Here is a 16,737-nt window from a genome sequence, read left to right as displayed (position 1 = left end):
GATCAACCTGGTACCTCAGTTGGAAATGCAGAAATCGCCCATCTTCTGCGTTGCTCACGCTGGGAGCTGTAGACTGGAACTGTTCCTATTCAGCCATCTTGGAAGCTCCCACGTTCCATAAGTTTTTAGCATGTTGTGTCTTTGTTTTCTTTTATTTCAAAGTATTCTCTAGGTTCTCATGTGATTTCTTCTTTGGCCCATTAGTTATTTAGAGTATGTTGTTTAGTTCTCAAATATTTGTGAATTACTCAAATTTCTTTCTGGCTTTGATTTCTATTTCATTCTATTTTGGTTGGAGGACACACTTTGTATAATTTAAATCCTTTTAGAGTTACTGAGGATTGTTTAATGGTTTAGCATATAATCTCTCCTGGAGAACATTCCATGTACACTTGAGAAGAATGTATTTTACTGTTGATGGGTAGAAGAAAGGGACACCTCTTAAAATCTCCTTTCTCTCATATCTTACTCTGTCTTCCCTACAGTTCTTTCACAGCATCTCACCCTCTAAGCTTGAATTCTCTTCCTTTCACGCCCAGTCCATAGGGTGTTGTTTTTCTCCTTCTTCATTCTCCCTCTTACCTCTTTATTATATAATCAACTTAGCCTCTCCTATGATGGCTTCTCCTCCTCTTCTTCCTTTTCCTCCTTCTCTTTGTTCTCCAGGTTTTCATTATTCAGATTCTCCTAGAACAAAATAGAACCTGAGAACTGACCCCAGCATAAGAATTCTCCCCCTTTCCCCATGCCTCTTTAATTTAATCTCTTTACCCATTTTTCTGAACCTGCATTGCAAAAAGTACAAGAACCAGCCTGGCAAGGAGAGAACTCGCAATATGATCAAATCACTAGGGCTAAAATGAGCTGGTGAAGACAAATTTTCCTTCTACATCCACCTTCCATGGATCACAGACCCCGTGGGAGATGCTTGTAAACAACGTCTTAATCAACCATAGCAGGATTATCCTCCTGCCTCAAAGTCTCCCACTGTAAATTCCATCTCAGCCCTCTGTGTACCTAATGGAACCAAATATGAAGCTTTGATAGTGGCAAACTCAAAGTTGGAATCAATTTAGCTTAATTCATTATTGATACTCTACTAAAAAGCCCCTTTGAAGTCACAGCATCAGCAGATGCCAAAAACATAAGATCCCTCACAGCTGTCTAAGCTCTTACAGCCTACGGAGGGGTGGAAAGGTAATTGCACTTTTGTTGAACAAAGACTTAGAAAAAATATCAGATATTTGTATTTTATTTCTTGCATATTAACCCAGATATTTGTACACATCTCTATGATTGCTCTCAGCACATTATATGGCTATAATTATTTGTGGGCCTTACTGGCTGTATCTTATTCATCTTGTTATTCCTTTGCTAAGCACTATGCCTGGCACATAGTAGAAATTCAATAAACATTTGCAGAATGAACGGAGACAACACAATAATAAATAGACCCAGTAGGGCTTCACAGTGGTTTTCCAAAAGAATATTTATAGGTACTGAAAACCCAATATATTGGTATCATAACTCAAAATCTATCCCAAGCCCTGTGTTATTTTTTTTTTAGGTATAGTCCCAAAAGTTCAGTGGCATTTTCAATCCCTTCAATCCTACTTCTAGCCAGTGTAATTATTGGCAAAGCCTATTTCAAATGTGTGCTACAGATGCACATATGTGCTCTCACACATACACATGCACACATGCACACCCACATACACGCACACATGCACACCCACATACACACACACACACACGGGCTACACATTTTCTAATCTGAGCATAGAGGATGGTGCACTCACCCTGCCTTCCGCACCAGAAGTGGACCTTTATTCTAAGAATTAGAGGGATAATGGAGGACAGAGATGCACGTGTCTCCTAAACCTCTCAGACCTTCAAAGACACCTGGACCTCAAATGAGGGGATAAGATTTTTGAGGTACTTATATATTTTGTTGTCATAATTTCTTCTGCACCCTAGCCTTTTCCTTATTCTGACAACTGGCATTACCGGTCTTCATTGCTTCCACAAAGGAATGGCATTGCAGAATGCTGATAGCATTCTATCAGAATTGAATGCTTGGCTTTTGAAGTTCAGAACACTAGATCAGGACATAAATAAAAAATTGGTAAGAATACCTGAAGAGCAACAACAGAGCCTCCCTGTTCTGTGCAAGGGCCAGAGTTTTCCTGAGCAGAGTCTGTTGAGAGTGAGACTATGGCATCGACAGTGTCTCATATCACCCAGTGAGGGCTCATGTGGCCAACCTTAGGGTGGTTACAATAAGAATTTTTGTCTCTAGTTCAGCAGAACAAGAGAATCATTGATGGCTGAAAAGATGGAAGAAATAAGGAGAGAATTTCTCCTGGAGTGTCCTCAACATGAAACTGAAAGGCATACCACCTAAATTTTTTGGTAGTCATTCTTCCAGTACATTTGCCACTGGGAGCTGGCAGGAGCTTTCTGAAGTTTTGTTTCTAGGCTCAGGAAGATATTGATTTGGGTTATGGCCATTGTCCATATCTAGGTCATTCCAGAAGGCACTGTTAGGGGTGCTCTTGCCTCCCCATCCCCCTAGCAGGCTGGATCCACATGGGGTGAGCATAGTGTCATTACCTCCCTCCCAGTGTGACACTTACCTGGCATTAGTGAGCAGTCTACTGAGCAAAAGAGGTAGTTTCCTGAAAAACTGTCCATAGAAGAAAAAGTAGAATTGAGTGATTAGAATCAATCCTAGAATCCTGCTAGAGTCACTGGGATTAACTGGGTTTTTAGAACAGGTGGACTTTATAATGTCAGGTATGGCTTTGATTTACTCTTTAGCATATTATTCTAGGCATAATACAGAATATACTGAAGAATGTTTGACTTCTGTTAGGACTTTAAATCTAAGAGAGTACTAATTACATAATTACACACTTTACTGCACAGAATACCATCAGAAAACTTGTCATAGTCCGGTTTATATAAAAAAAGCAGAAATAATCTTGCTGAATACCATAGGAAGTTATTTATTTCACCACTTAATTTACTCCACAAGTATAAATAAAAAAGAAGAGATAAATTATTTATGTTGGTTGATACCTGTGTCTTAGTTTGGGTTCCCCTGAAAGCAAACTCTGAGATAAAAGCGTGGATGTAGACGGTTTATTTAGAAGAGAACCCAAGAAGTACAAGTATGGAGTGGGGGACAGTAAGAAAGAGACAGTGAATAAAGGATGCATGGATGAACAGGTTACCACTGTGGACAACTGGGTCTTCGGTCCTGACAGGAACTCTAGAAATCCTAGAACTCTAGGAATTCTGGAGAATTATGTAAACTCTATCTCAGAATAGTCCCACCAAGCCTATTCACTATTACCCACTATTACGTACTGAAATATTTATCCACCAGTTTCCTTTTCTTAAGGATTGAAGTTGTTCCTGAAGTTAAATCCCTAGCACCTCTGGCCTGCTCTGCATGAACGGTGAGCCGCTCCCTCATGCTAGGGAAGCCCTCAGGCAGAGAGATGCAGGCCCCGGAGGTGGGAAGCTATTTCTGCACACAGTTACTGTCCATTTGCAGCTGCACGTGAACTCAGAGCTGGGGCAGAGGGAATAGAGAGCAGTGCATCTGCCACGGCTGCTGCAATCTCTTTGGGAATTAGAACATTTCTAAATTCGTGTATATATCTTTTAAGTCCCCTATGTCGAGAGAGGAATTGTTGAAGAGAAAGCAAAGAGACTTTAGATTCTGGTGAGTCCCCGAAAAGTATCCTAAACTCCTCCACTAAGCCAAATCCCAGGACAGAAATGATATAGGGAGGTAAATGACAGTAACCCCCAATAGTGTCCCCATCTTTTACAGCACAGGGAAATGACAAGATCCCAGAATCTCCTTCAAGTAGCATGGTGTGGGAGCAGAAGAAGCCTCTTGGGTGTTTAGGCTGGTGGGTGTAAGGCAGCCTCACAGAGTCCCTCATTCCCCTGAGAAGTGGGATGTGGGAAGTTGTGACCCACAAAGGCCTTGGGTATGGAGAGCAGGTGGATGTAGCAAAACCTTTCCAGAGAAGTGTCTGGAGACCAGATGGGGACAGAACCCTTTCAGAGGATTCTGATGTAGATGACAAGGACAAGGACAGGTGCCTGGGCCCTGTGGGACCCCCACAAAGTAGACCTTGCCCTGGGGAGAAAGTGAATGGTGAAACCTTGAACCTCCTGAGGTTGGTTTTACTACCAAGGAGAAGGGGTTCATGAATTCACTTACAGTAAAAATAAAAACTTTCATCCTGCCTTGCACTTCTGAGCCTATGTACTCCATACACGTGGAACAAAGCTCCTTTGTTTCCCTCTCATACCCAAGCAGAACATATCGTGGGACCAGAGAGAAGCAACTTGAGTGTGGGCCCCTTTCTTGTCATGTAAGGGAGATGTGTTCTTTACACTAGTGCTCTAAGACCTTAGCATACATTAGAAGCATTCAGAGGGCTTGTTAAAACATAGAAGCCCAGGCTCACCCCCATAAATACTGGCTCAGTAAGTCTGAGAAAGGCCTAAGAAGGACCTTTGTTCTTGGTTATCTTTTGATATGGTTTGGCTGTGTCCCCACCCAAATCTCATCTTGAATTTTAACTCCCACAATTCCCATGTGTCCTGGGAGGAACCCAGTGGGAGGCGATTGAATTATGGGGGTGGGTCTTTCCTGTGCTGTTCTCATGACAGTTAATGAGTCTCATGAGATCTGATGGTTTTAAAAGTGGGAGTTTCCCGCACAAGCTCTCTCTCTCTGCCTGCTGCCATCCATGTAAGACATGACTTGCTTCTCCTTGTCTTCCACCATGATTATGAGGCCTCCCCAGCCATGTGGAACTGTAAGTCCATTAAACATCTTTTTCTTCCCAGTCTCAAGTATGTCTTTATCAGCAGCATGAAAATGGATTAATATGCCCTTGCATTCAGTGATGGCCCTGCTGGTCATGGCTGTGCACAGAGAAGGCACTTCAGGCACTGCAGACACCAGGCCTCTCCATGTTAGCCCTGTGTAAAAGCCACTCCCTGCCCATGCTTGCCTCTGTGCCATTTAGAGACACAGTAAGATCCTACTCTGCAGTGCTGTTCCTTCCCAATAAAATCCATAGCCAGATCATGAAAGAGGAAAGAGAGAGTGAGGACGTGGGCTAGGCTACCTTGGGCAGTCTGAGGGAAGGCAGGAGTTGGGGTTGGTCATTTGGGTAAGTGGTTGCATGCCATCCATTTCCCTTCTTCCCTTTCTGAGGTCCCGGGGTGTTACCTTGTTGTTAAGAATTTATTTATTGTGTAATGCATAGTATATATCATATCACTCATCTCTGAGAGTCATTTATTGGACAACCATGTGTTGCCGGGCCAGGCACTGTGCTGAGTGTGAGAGAGACAAAGATGGAGCAACCACTAATGGGGGAGACCAAAAAGCAAACAGCCATCACTGTGTGTTATAGCTGTCTCAGTCCATTTGTGTTGCTATAAAGGAATACCTGAGGCTGGGTAATTTATAAAGAAGTGTATTTGGCTTGCACTTCTGCAGGCTGTACAAGAAGCTTGTGCCAACATCTGCTTCTGATGAGGACCTCAAGCTGCTTCCATTCATGGTGGAAGGCAAAGGGGACCCTGCACCTGCAGGGATTACATGGCAAGAAAGGGAGTAAGCAAGAAATGGGGGAGATGCCAGCCTCTTTTTAACAACCAGATGTCACAGGAACCAACAGAGTGAGAACTCATTTACCCATCTCCCTCTGCTCCAAGCAGGAAATTCACCTATTCATGAGGGATCCACCCTCATGACCCAAACACCTCCCATTAGGCCCCACCTCTAACACCGGGAATTAAATTTCGACATGAAGTTTGGAGGAACAAACATTCAAACCATAGCACCAAGTCAAACAAAAAAATGCCTGGGGTTAAGTTATTTGGGGAATTGCCTCTCCGGCTTCCCTTGTTCTTGCTCTTTTCACCTCAGCTTGAGATGGGAAGAACAGCGACTGGGCCGTTGATGACATCTTCTTGAATTGCTTGGGCCAGGTCTGCTATTGCTTTGCAGAATTATTTTTTTTCACTAGCTGACATCTACTGTTCCTTTCATGAATACTCTCAGTCTCTCATTTGTTCTGGCACTTTAACCTGCCATCCACCTGAACAGAAAAATTTCATTTTTTTTCTAGGCAAACAGCAGAATTTTTAACACCAAAGCTGCCATGGCTTTTGAGAAAACACACAGATGAAAAGCTAAAGAGAGAAACATACAGAAACCCCAGTGGCGGTCTAATTGGGGTGTTGATCATCTCACCTCTCTGAGCAATGAGACAGCCTGGAAGTTAGATCAACAATGCTCTGAGTCCCAGGAGAGACCCACGGCCTGCATCTGGGACTTCACCAGATCTGGTTTATCTTGAACTGGAGCCAAGAATCCCAGGCCAGAGTCACCCAGCCCCAGTTATTTTGGGAACCTTTTTTCATGGGCTGTCTCTGTCATGGGAAGGCCAAGCTCAAGCCCCTGGGCTGAGGAGGTTAGTGTGATGCCTAACCTCACTAGAGGTTAAGGAAAGAGATGGAATGGGAGAAGGAGAGATGGAAATGACAGAGCGAGAGCAAGAATTGAGAGAAGGCAGAGGAGGGTGGGAGGGTGGGGAGGGCAAGAGGAACTGTATCCATTTCCTGCGGCTGCCATAACAAAGTCCCACAAGTGGGTGGCTTAAATAACAGAAATGTATGATCTCACAGTTGTAGCAACAAGAAGTCCATGATCAAGGTGTTGGCAGTGCTGGTTCTTTCTTAGGACTGTGAAGGACAGTCTGTTTCACGTCTCTCCTAGCTATCAGTGGTTTCCCGGCCATCTTTGATATTCCTTGGCTTTTAGATGCATCACCCAGCCTCTGCCCTCTTCTTCACATGATGTTCTCTGTGTATGCCTGTCTCTGCCCAATTGTCCCCTTTTTGTAAGAATACCAGTCATATTAGATTAGGGCCCACCCTAACAACCTCCTTTTAACTTGACAATCTACAAAGATCTTATTTCCTGTCAAGGCCCCCTTCACAGGTTCCCCAGCAGAGGCAGAGCTTCAATGTAATTTTGGAGGACACGATTCAACCCATGATAGGAGCAAGGGTGAGAAAGAGAGGAGGAGGGAGCAAGGTCTGGGCCTCATGTGCCAGGTGATGGTGGGGGATGGGAAGAACTGGCAGCAAAGCTGGCAGGGACAGCAGCAAAGGCCTGGGGAGTGGAACAATGTGCTTTGTGTGCTCTGGAAAAACAGCAGTGAACAATCAAACAAAAGCCCTGCCCTTGTAGAGCTTACGTTTTATGGGAGTTCGCGAAGAAACAGACAATAAACACCTTAGTATTTTAATTTGCCAGGTGTTGAGAAGAGTCACAGAGATTCTCAAAGAAAGCCCCATGTTGATGAGGGGTTTCAGTGTAGAATGGGGGGGTCCACGAAGCCTTCACTAAATAGGTGACATTGGAGTGAACACAAAAATGAAGAAATGAGCCATATGGATAACTTTCTGGGGAAAGAGTGCTCAAGCAGTGGGCTGGCCAGGATGACAGCCCTGGGGTGGGCTGTTCTAGGCAAGTTCAGGCACAGCATTGCTAGAGATGAGTGGAAGATGGTGACTCTGCACACTCAGTTTTCTGAAGGCCTCCTGGATTTGGAACCTTCTAATCCTTCATCCTCATTAACCTCAAAATGTCCCCAGAAATTCTGAACTACATCTCCCAGGGTGTCTGCTTCTTGAATTTGGAAATGACACAGTATCCCCACCTGGCAATACAACCTGATTTGAGATTTGGAAGACACAATTCAATCCAGAAATTGCTAAGCACTGTCCACTGGTGCATTACAATGGGATTCCAGGAGAACAACTACACATAACCCACTATTTCACCTCTGACTTCATTAAAACACACGTGTATACATGCTTGTGCACGTGAGTGTGCACAGACACACCACACACACTGGAAGAAACAACTGAGTCAAAAGGTAAAACATTTTTTTCCATGAACATTTTAGCTGACATTCTAAGATCAAAATAAAGACAAAAACAATGAGCAAGTTCATTGCAGGACTTCCCCAATGGCAGTTTTTCCACCTCCACTCTTGGATGCAGACAGCATGGCTGCTTTACAGCCATCAGAGGAAACACAGCTCATGGTGATGGTCAGCTATCCTTCAACATGTTCAAGCCAGAAGCCTGAAAACTGAGCATGCTGGATTCTCTTCTCCCTTCTACCTACCTCACTCCCTCAGTGATCTCAGGTCTCGCGGCTTCAAACACTATCTGAGTGCTGCTGGAGTCCAGCTTTGTATATGCAGGCCAGACATCCCCCTGACCTTCAGCTATCCTACAACCTGCTGCCTTCACTTTATCTCCTCTTTGCTGTCTAAAGGACATCTCGAATGTCACATGTTCCAAATCAAGCCACTGGCATGCATTCATCTCCTTCCACCTTCTGTCCTTCCCCGTCTTGGTTAATGGCAACTCTATTCTTCCAACTACTCAGACCAAAAATTTGAACTCATCTTGACTCTTCTCTTCCTCTCACGTTAGTCATTAATTCTTCAGCAAATCCTATAGGTTCTTCCTTAAAGTATATCCACAAGCTGACCCCTGTCACCACCGATGCCACTTACTGCAAGCCAAGAACCTCTTGGTTGGCCTCCCTGCTCCTGCTTTTTGCCCCCCACTGATTAGTCTCAACCCAGCAGCCAGAATGATCTAGTTAAAACCCAAATCAGATTGTGTCTCTCCTCTAAGGGCTCCCCTCTCACTCAGAGGAAAAGCCGAAGTTCCTTCAATGCAACCAGGTGGTGTCCTGCATGGTCCTCCTGCCCCCCACCCCCTTGCCTCTCTTATTCCACTTCCCTTCAGGCTCCACCCTGCTCTCTTTGCTTCAGCCATGCTGGCCTTTTGCTGTTCCTCAGACATGCTAGCATACTCTTGCCTCGGAACCTTCACATTTATCATTCTGTCCGCCCCAAACACTCAACCTCAGATAGCTGTGCAGCCCTCTCCTTTACACAAATGGCAACTCTTCCATGAAACCTTTCTCCACCACTCAATGTCCATTTCCAAGCCCAGCCCATGCTCCCCAGCCCCATCCCTGCTCTGCTTTTTTGCCTTCATCCTCATCAGCATCTGACCCAGTGGATAGTTTTAATTGTATCTCTCACTAGAATGCAAGCTCCATGAGACACACATTTTTGTCTGTGTTATTCATTGCTCTACTTCCAGTTCCCAGAACAATTTTGGCACATAGCGTGTGTTCATTAATTATGTGTTGGTTAAATGAAGGAAGCTTTATGAGGGAAAGAGCATGCCACTCCTCTTCCAGCATCCCCCTCGGTGGTCAGGGCAGAGCAGGCACTCAGCTGCTCTTGTGGGAGAAGAAGGGACTTGCAAGATCATCTCCCTTAGCTCCCTCAGTTCCAGGAGGACAGGACAGTGGTCCCCAGGAAGGGAAGGAGAGTCCAACCTAGTTTTCCTGATCCCCCGTGGGAGGCTGAGGTTGCAAACAGACAGCTGCAGCTCCTTGCACCTATGCCACACACACAGCCTTTCTGAATCAGAGGGTATTATTCTTTCCTTCTGAACTCTTGGGATATTCCTGTTTTGATTTGGCTCTAGCAGTGACGACACCAAGTTGTGCAAAGCCTGGGAACAGTGAGGGCATTAGGACCAGGAGTGAGGCGCACGCTTGGCTCTGGGTTGTGTCTGGCAGAGGGCTCTCGGCTGAGTGGAGCTATGTGTGAAAGGAAACCAGGCACTGCCTGCCGGCTTTACATCTGTTGATCTGACCTGACTGGAAGCGTCCAAAGAGGGACGGCTGTCAGCCCTGCTTGACTGAGAACCCACCAGCTCATCCCAGACACCTCATAGCAACCTATTTATACAAAGGGGGAAAGAAACACCTGAGCAGAATGGAATCATTATTTTTTTCCCAAGGAGAAAACCGGGGTAAAGGGAGGGTAGCAATTCAATTTGAAGTCCCTGTGAATGGGCTTTCAGAAGGCAATTAAAGAAATCCACTCAGAGAGGACTTGGGGTGAAACTTGGGTCCTGTGATTTTCTGATTGTAAGTGGAAGCAGGTCTTACACACGCTGTTGGCAAATGTCAGGAGCAGGTTAAGTGACTGGCAGAAAAACTTCCAGGTGGAACGAGCAACCCAGGTTCTGCTGCAAGCTTGAAGGAGCCTGGAGTGGGAGAAAGCGAACTTGAACATGACCTGTTGCATTTGGCAAGTTCCAGCAACATGCTCCTAAGGAAGCGATACAGGCACAGACCATGCAGACTCCAGTTCCTCCTGCTGCTCCTGATGCTGGGATGCGTCCTGATGATGGTGGCGATGTTGCACCCTCCCCTGCACACCCTGCACCAGACCGTCACAGCCCAAGCCAGCAAGCACAGCCCTGAAGCCAGGTACCGCCTGGACTTTGGGGAATCCCAGGATTGGGTACTGGAAGCTGAGGATGAGGGTGAAGAGTACAGCCCTCTGGAGGGCCTGCCACCCTTCATCTCACTGCGGGAGGATCAGCTGCTGGTGGCCGTGGCCTTACCCCGGGCCAGAAGGAACCAGAGCCAGGGCAGGAGAGGTGGCAGCTACCGCCTCATCAAGCAGCCAAGCAGGAGACAGGATGAGGAGGCCCCAAAGAGGGACTGGGGGGCTGACGAGGAGGATGGGGAGGTGTCTGAAGAAGAGGAGTTGACCCCATTCAGCCTGGACCCACGTGGCCTCCAGGAGGCACTCAGTGCCCGCATCCCCCTCCAGAGGGCTCTGCCCGAGGTGCGGCACCCACTGTAAGTAAGGCCCTTGTTTTCCTTTCCCTGATCCCAGGGCATGATCAGGTGGTAGCAAACTCGGGAATGCAAACTTTCTGTACCCTGCCTCTCCTGTCCTTAGAGCAAGTGCTTTTCAAGATGCAGTACCTGGGCCAGCAGCATCAGCATCCCCTGGGCACTGGTGGGTTCTCAGAAATGCAGATTCTCAGACCCCATCCCAAACCTGCAAAACAAGAAACCCTGGGTGGGGTCCAGTGGTCTGTATGAACAAACCCTTCAGGTGAGAATCATTGTCCTGGAGAGCAGAAAGTCAGGACTCTTGCTTGTTCATTCTCTTCTCCGTCCTGGGTTCTAGTTCTTCTGTCTTTAGGTCAAATGGCTTTATTTCTATAACACAGAAGGGAGGTTAGAGCAGACATTCTCCAGTTCTAGCCCTCTGACTCCACTACATTTTGATTTTAAGGTTATTGTTAGTGTTTGCTTTTAGTTTGGATCAAAATAACAATGGCAGTTTACATTTAGGGGGCTCTTCCCATGTGTCTGGATTTACTTTACAAGCTTTTAATATATTAACTCATAAAGTCCTGGAAAGTCCTCACAGCTATGCAAGATGGGTGCTAGTAGTATCATCATGCTTATTCTATAGGTATGAAAACAAGGCAAAGTTGCTTTCCCAGTCACGCTGCTAGTAGGTAACAAAGTTGAGATTTGAAGTCAGGCATGTGAGCTCCAGTCTGCCTGACCCACCACTCCATGCCACCCTCCTTGGGCCACCAGACTAAGGAAACAGGTCCAGTGCCTGAGAGCCAGAATACTGTGCTGACTGCAATTTACCCTGCCAGGGCAGCCCCAGCCCCAGGAGGTAAGCTGAGAAGTGTAGGTGATGTGCAGAGCTGTGCCCAGGGAGATGCTGGCCCATCCTCCACTCCCTCTGCTCCCTTACTGTCACCATGGCTGGCCACTGAGGAGGGAGCCTTGGTTACCAGCATCCAGGGGGCAAGGCAGCTGGTTAGTTTTAGTTTGGTGATTTAGGTCCCTTTCCCTATAGGCCATTGCTCCTCCCAGAGCCTGGAGAGTTTCCTGGAAAGCAAACATTTGTGCAGAGCAGCAGTTGGAAGCAGGGCCACACACTCCTCGGATCCCTGATCTAGTTAGTTTCCTTCAGCCTGGCTGCTCAGCCACTCACACTCGAGGGCATGCAATTACAGGGTCAGCAGCCGGGAGTGAACATCTCCTTAAATTATGTGCCCCGGGTGCCTCACTCACCTCACCCTACTTCCATTTCAACCCCGCTACACTGTTTTCAAGCCTTACCTTTAAAAGCTATTTTCAGGAAATTCCCACCCTATTCTAGTTTTGTGCCCTCTTTGCACCCTGGAGTTTTAACTCATAGCACTTACAACAACTAAAGCCAAATGATTATTGATATATTTATCAGTCGAATGCCTGCTTTCCCTGCTCTGCTGTGAGCCCCTTAGAAGGTCAGAACTGAGTTTGTATTGTACATCCCAAAGCCCAACATGCACTAAAGAAGTGATTGCTGAATGAACAGACATATAGTTTTCAAATTTTTTGACACTATTTTTCATTGGCCTGGAGCAAGAATGAACATCCTCTTTTTGCCAACAAGAAATAATATTGCCTGAAACAAGAGGGTCTGTGGCTACCAAAGTGGTATGTGTGTGTGACTGTGTGTTTGCATAGTGCAAATGTGTGGTGAATATGCATATTTGTGGGTCACGGTATATGTATGTTCGTGCATGTGTGTTGTATATATTCTCTGTGTTGTGTGTGCATTGCATTATGTGTATTAAATGGATGTCGTGCATGTATGTACTGCATTATGTGGTGCCTGTATGCTTGGTGCATGTTACTTTGTGTATGTGATATGATATGCACAGGTATGCATTGTGCAATGTGTTGTCTTGTGTGCATGTATGTTGATGTGCATGTATTATGTGCATGGTTCATATATGTAACGTGTATTGGAGTGATGCCAAATGCATTGTTCATCTGGGTGTGTGTTGCAGTTTGCTATTTGTTTTGCATATGTTCATGTGGTGCGTGTGTGCACAGGTATTGTGTTGTAACTGTGTTTCTTGTGTATGATGTGCTTCTGTGGTGCATTGTGCTATAAATGCATGGTGTGAATGGGATATGCATACATGTACAAGTGTGTTGTGTTTATTATGCATGTGGTATAAAGTGCATGGATATGTTGTATGTGGCACAAGTGCAGGTAAATTTTGTGGTGTGTGTGCTGTGCACATATTTGTGTGTGCTGTGTGTGTAGTGTGCATGGGTGTAATACGTGTGTATTGTGTATCTTGTGCATGTGGTGTGATGTGCACATGTACTGTGCATGTACTGTGCCTGTATGGTGTAGTGTTTGTTTTACATGTTTTTGTGGTACATGTGTGCATATGTATTCTTTGTGTGTTGCGTGTATGTTATACATGTGAGGTGTGAGTGATACATGTGTATGTGTGCAAGCATGTTGTGTATGTTATGCATGTAGTGTGATGTTCATGAGTGTGTGATGTGCACTGTGAGGTGCGTGGTGCAAGTCTGGGTACATTTTGTGCTGTGTGTGTTTGATGTGCACGTGTGTGTTTATGTGTGTGTGCAACACTTCAGTGGTTGCTTCTTCCAGCCAGAGTAACCAACTCGTCTTGACTTGCCTGAGACTTCCCAGATTTTAGCACTGAAGGTCCCAGGCAGTCGGGAGGAAACTCCTCAACCCCTGCGAAGGGAGACGATTGGATTCTCGAATCCCCAGCCTGCCAGGGTTCTCACGGAACGGCCGCCAGCTTTGTGCGGAGGTGCTCAGCGCCCTCTGCTGGCCTCGGCTGGGGCGTGCGGCCTGCGCAGCCCAGGCCTTGCCGCAGACTCCCGTCTCCAGTCTGCGGTTCAAGCTCTGGCGCCTTCCCTTAACTGGATTCCTCGCCTGCATACAAAAGAGAGTCCCTGCAAAGCAAGGCAGACGATCTCCACCCTCCCCCCAGGGTGACAGGACTCTTCGGCTCCTACCCCTTTAAATCTGGGCCACAATACAACACAGAAGAGAAACAGCCATATATTAAGCGCCTGCAGTATGCAGGCCCTGCACCGCTGCTTTCCCACCAGGACCAGCAAAACGCTAGGACATCAGGAGCCTGTGCCTCAGGCTGTAGTGCACCCCGTGCTATCGCCAGCCACACATCCTCTTGCAATTCCATCCTTGACTCCTAACCCAGACAAGCCCCTCTGGCCCAGTTCCTACACCCAAACGCCCAAACTAGCTCTGCTTGTTGTCCTTTCCCCTCTGCCGAGGCCACAGGCCTTTTTCTGAGTACCTCTAGGGTCATTTCTGGAGGTCAGTTTGAATAGGCGGCATTTGAGGAAAATTACCAATGGTGCAAGAGCAAAAAAGAAAAATATCAGTGGAAAAGAGGTCAAAAGACAGTCTCTGAAAAGAAAGGCAAAATTATAGTGAACATTTATTGAGCACTTACTATGTGCTAGAGGCTCTGCTAAGTGGTTTTTGTTTTCAACTCTTCATAGAAAACCTTTAAGGTAGGTTTCATTTCATGGATGAGGAAACTGAGGCACAGAAAGATGGAGGGACTGGTGCCAGGTTATCTGACCAGGTGAGTCTGACACCGAAGTCATACTCTTAACCACCACACTACACTTTGCAAGTCTGCCACTCTCCAGACCAGAGATTGGGCAAGTCACATGGGCTGGAAGTGTTTTCATCTTAAAATGGGGAGAACTCACATGGGTCCATGGGGAGACACTTGGGGAAATGCTTATCACAGCATCCTTGATGGTGCTGAGGAGCTGGAAGCTACCTGGATGTCTCGTCGCAGGGCAGGAGGAGCTGGGTGCACCCTATGAGATACTCAGCCTGAGTTAGAAGCAACAGACTCTGGGTACATTCAACAATGAAGGGAGACCTTAAAAATCCCCTGCTGAGTGAAAAAGTAAGGCACAGAAAGCGGCCTACAGCACTGTATCTTTAGGGGAAATGTAAATCCATGCACACTAACCAATCCATTCTTTACAGGAACAGAACAAACTCAATGAAATGGTTGTGCTATGGGAAAGGGAGGGTCCTCGGGGCAGAAGGTGGGGATAAAACTGAACGAACACTCAGGCAAAATAGAGAAGAGCCCATGATGGAACCACAAACAGGAACGGGATTAACTCAGCCCTTCAAAGCTGCTGTCAAAGAAGGGGTGGGAGGAACAAGCCCTGCCCATTTAGCCTCCTGTAGCACGGATGGTTTTCAAAGTTCTTCCAGGCCCCAGCTCTCCTTTGATCATCCTGGTATCCAGTGCAGGGGCAATGGGTTCCTAGGATCAAAGAGGCTGCTGTGTGAGCCAGTGCTTTGTAATCTACATCTAGGGCTGAACTTGAGCGTGCATCAGAACAACTAGAGAGCTTTTTAAAAATACAGATTCGTGGCCTCCTTTCCTGTAGTTTCTGATTCAGTGGGTGTGAGGTGGGGCTCAACATTTGCATTTCTGCAAACTCCTGGTACTGCTGCTGCTGCTCCCAATCCAGAGACACTTTGAGAACCTCTGCTGTAAGGCACACTCTTGATGCCAAACAGACTGGCCAGAGCAGTGCTCCTCAAACTTTAAGGTGCATGCGAGTCATCTAGGCATCCTGTTAAAATGCAGTCAAATTCAGCAGGTCAGAGGGGCAGCCTCAGATCCTCCATTTCTATCAAAGGCACTCCAAGGTGGCACCAGCACTGTTTGTTGGCCCACAGAGCACATTTTTCAACAGCGAGGAGTTACACCACGACTTCCCGAAAGTATGTGCACACCCAACCCCCCTATACTGCTTGTTAAAGACATAGATGTTCAGACCCCCTTACTGGCAATGCTCCAGAGTTCTGAGTTGGAGCCCAGTAATCGGAATTTTTTTAAGCTGATGCTAGATAGTCTGGGAAACTACTGGTAGAAAAAGCGAGTGGAGAGCTGGTAGAGTTTGGGAAGTTTCCACGTAGGAAGCAATACTAGAGTCAGAAAATAGAGAAGAGAGCAGAGAGGAACAGGCTCCCTCATGGCCCCGGCGGTTTGTCCTTAAACATAAATGTCAGCTCAGCGGTAGCTGGCTGTGTGCTACCTGCTTTTAACTTGCCTTTATGGTTCAGCCTGTGTTTCCCTGGTTTATGTACCCATAGCTGTGATTAAACAGTTGTGGACCTGGGGTTGAATCCTGGTACCACCTGTTACTGTGTGACCTTGTACAAGTCACTCAGCCTCTCTGAGCCTCAGTTCCTCAACTGTAAAGTGGGATAATAATAACACCCTTGCATAAGGTTGTAGAGAAAATGAGATACAATGTGTGATGATTTTCCTTGTGTAAAGTCCAAACAGAAGTTGCCCTTATCATATTCTTGAGTATATGGCCTAGGAGTAAGTTAGAAAGATGGAGAAAAATGGAGCTGTGGATATCATATTGCTGTCCTTTCTCTGACTGAAAAGTTATTTTCTGGCCCTGGAGGCTGTCAAATCATCATAAATGTGCAGGTACATTGGAATTATCTGGAAAGTCTTAAAAACTATTCATACTCATGCTCCACTTCCAAGGATTTCTATTTAGTTGGTCTGGGGTGAGGCCTGGGCACCAAGAGCTTAAAACTCCCCAGGTGGTTCTATCGTGCAGCCGGGCTGCAAGGCCCCAGGTGGTCAGTGGCTCTTCACAGCCGGTGGGGATTGCTGGGAGGGATATCTTCTCCTTTGTTCCCACTTCCTGCCCCAGAGGCCATAATGGGCAAGGGGTCAGAGGGAAGGGCGGGGGTGGGAGAATCGCCTTGGCTGCAGCTTTGTTGTCAAGTAGAAGATGGTGTTGCAATCCATGCAGGGTCCACTCAATTCCCTGCGAAGACTCTGTCCTGCCAGACCGTGATTCACCCCAAGATGACTCCCCACACCCCTTGTTGGCTGTGATAG

At 46.5% G+C, this 16,737-nt stretch overlaps 1 protein-coding gene across 8 annotated transcripts in view; it reads left to right on the top strand.

Annotated features, from left to right (window-relative positions):
• Nucleotides 1-9,340: 9,340 nt before the first annotated feature.
• Nucleotides 9,341-16,737, top strand: part of GALNT15 (polypeptide N-acetylgalactosaminyltransferase 15) — a 72,781-nt gene continuing 65,384 nt past the window's right edge. For 6 of the 8 annotated variants that reach the window (XM_054483165.2, XM_063661278.1, XM_063661279.1 and 3 more), the window contains exon 1: nucleotides 9,437-10,807. In XM_054483165.2, the coding sequence (XP_054339140.1) occupies nucleotides 10,263-10,807 (545 nt within the window). In that variant the 5' untranslated portion in view covers nucleotides 9,437-10,262. Of the gene's footprint in view, nucleotides 10,808-16,737 lie in introns of all 8 variants that reach the window. The other 2 variants (XM_054483161.2, XM_063661280.1) reach the window with 2 other exon arrangements.

This window comes from Pongo pygmaeus, chromosome 2, assembly GCF_028885625.2.
Source record: "Pongo pygmaeus isolate AG05252 chromosome 2, NHGRI_mPonPyg2-v2.0_pri, whole genome shotgun sequence".
Classification (NCBI taxonomy): Eukaryota; Metazoa; Chordata; class Mammalia; order Primates; family Hominidae; genus Pongo; species Pongo pygmaeus.
Note: the sequence above shows the minus strand (reverse complement) of the source record. Positions and strands in the feature narration are given on the sequence as shown.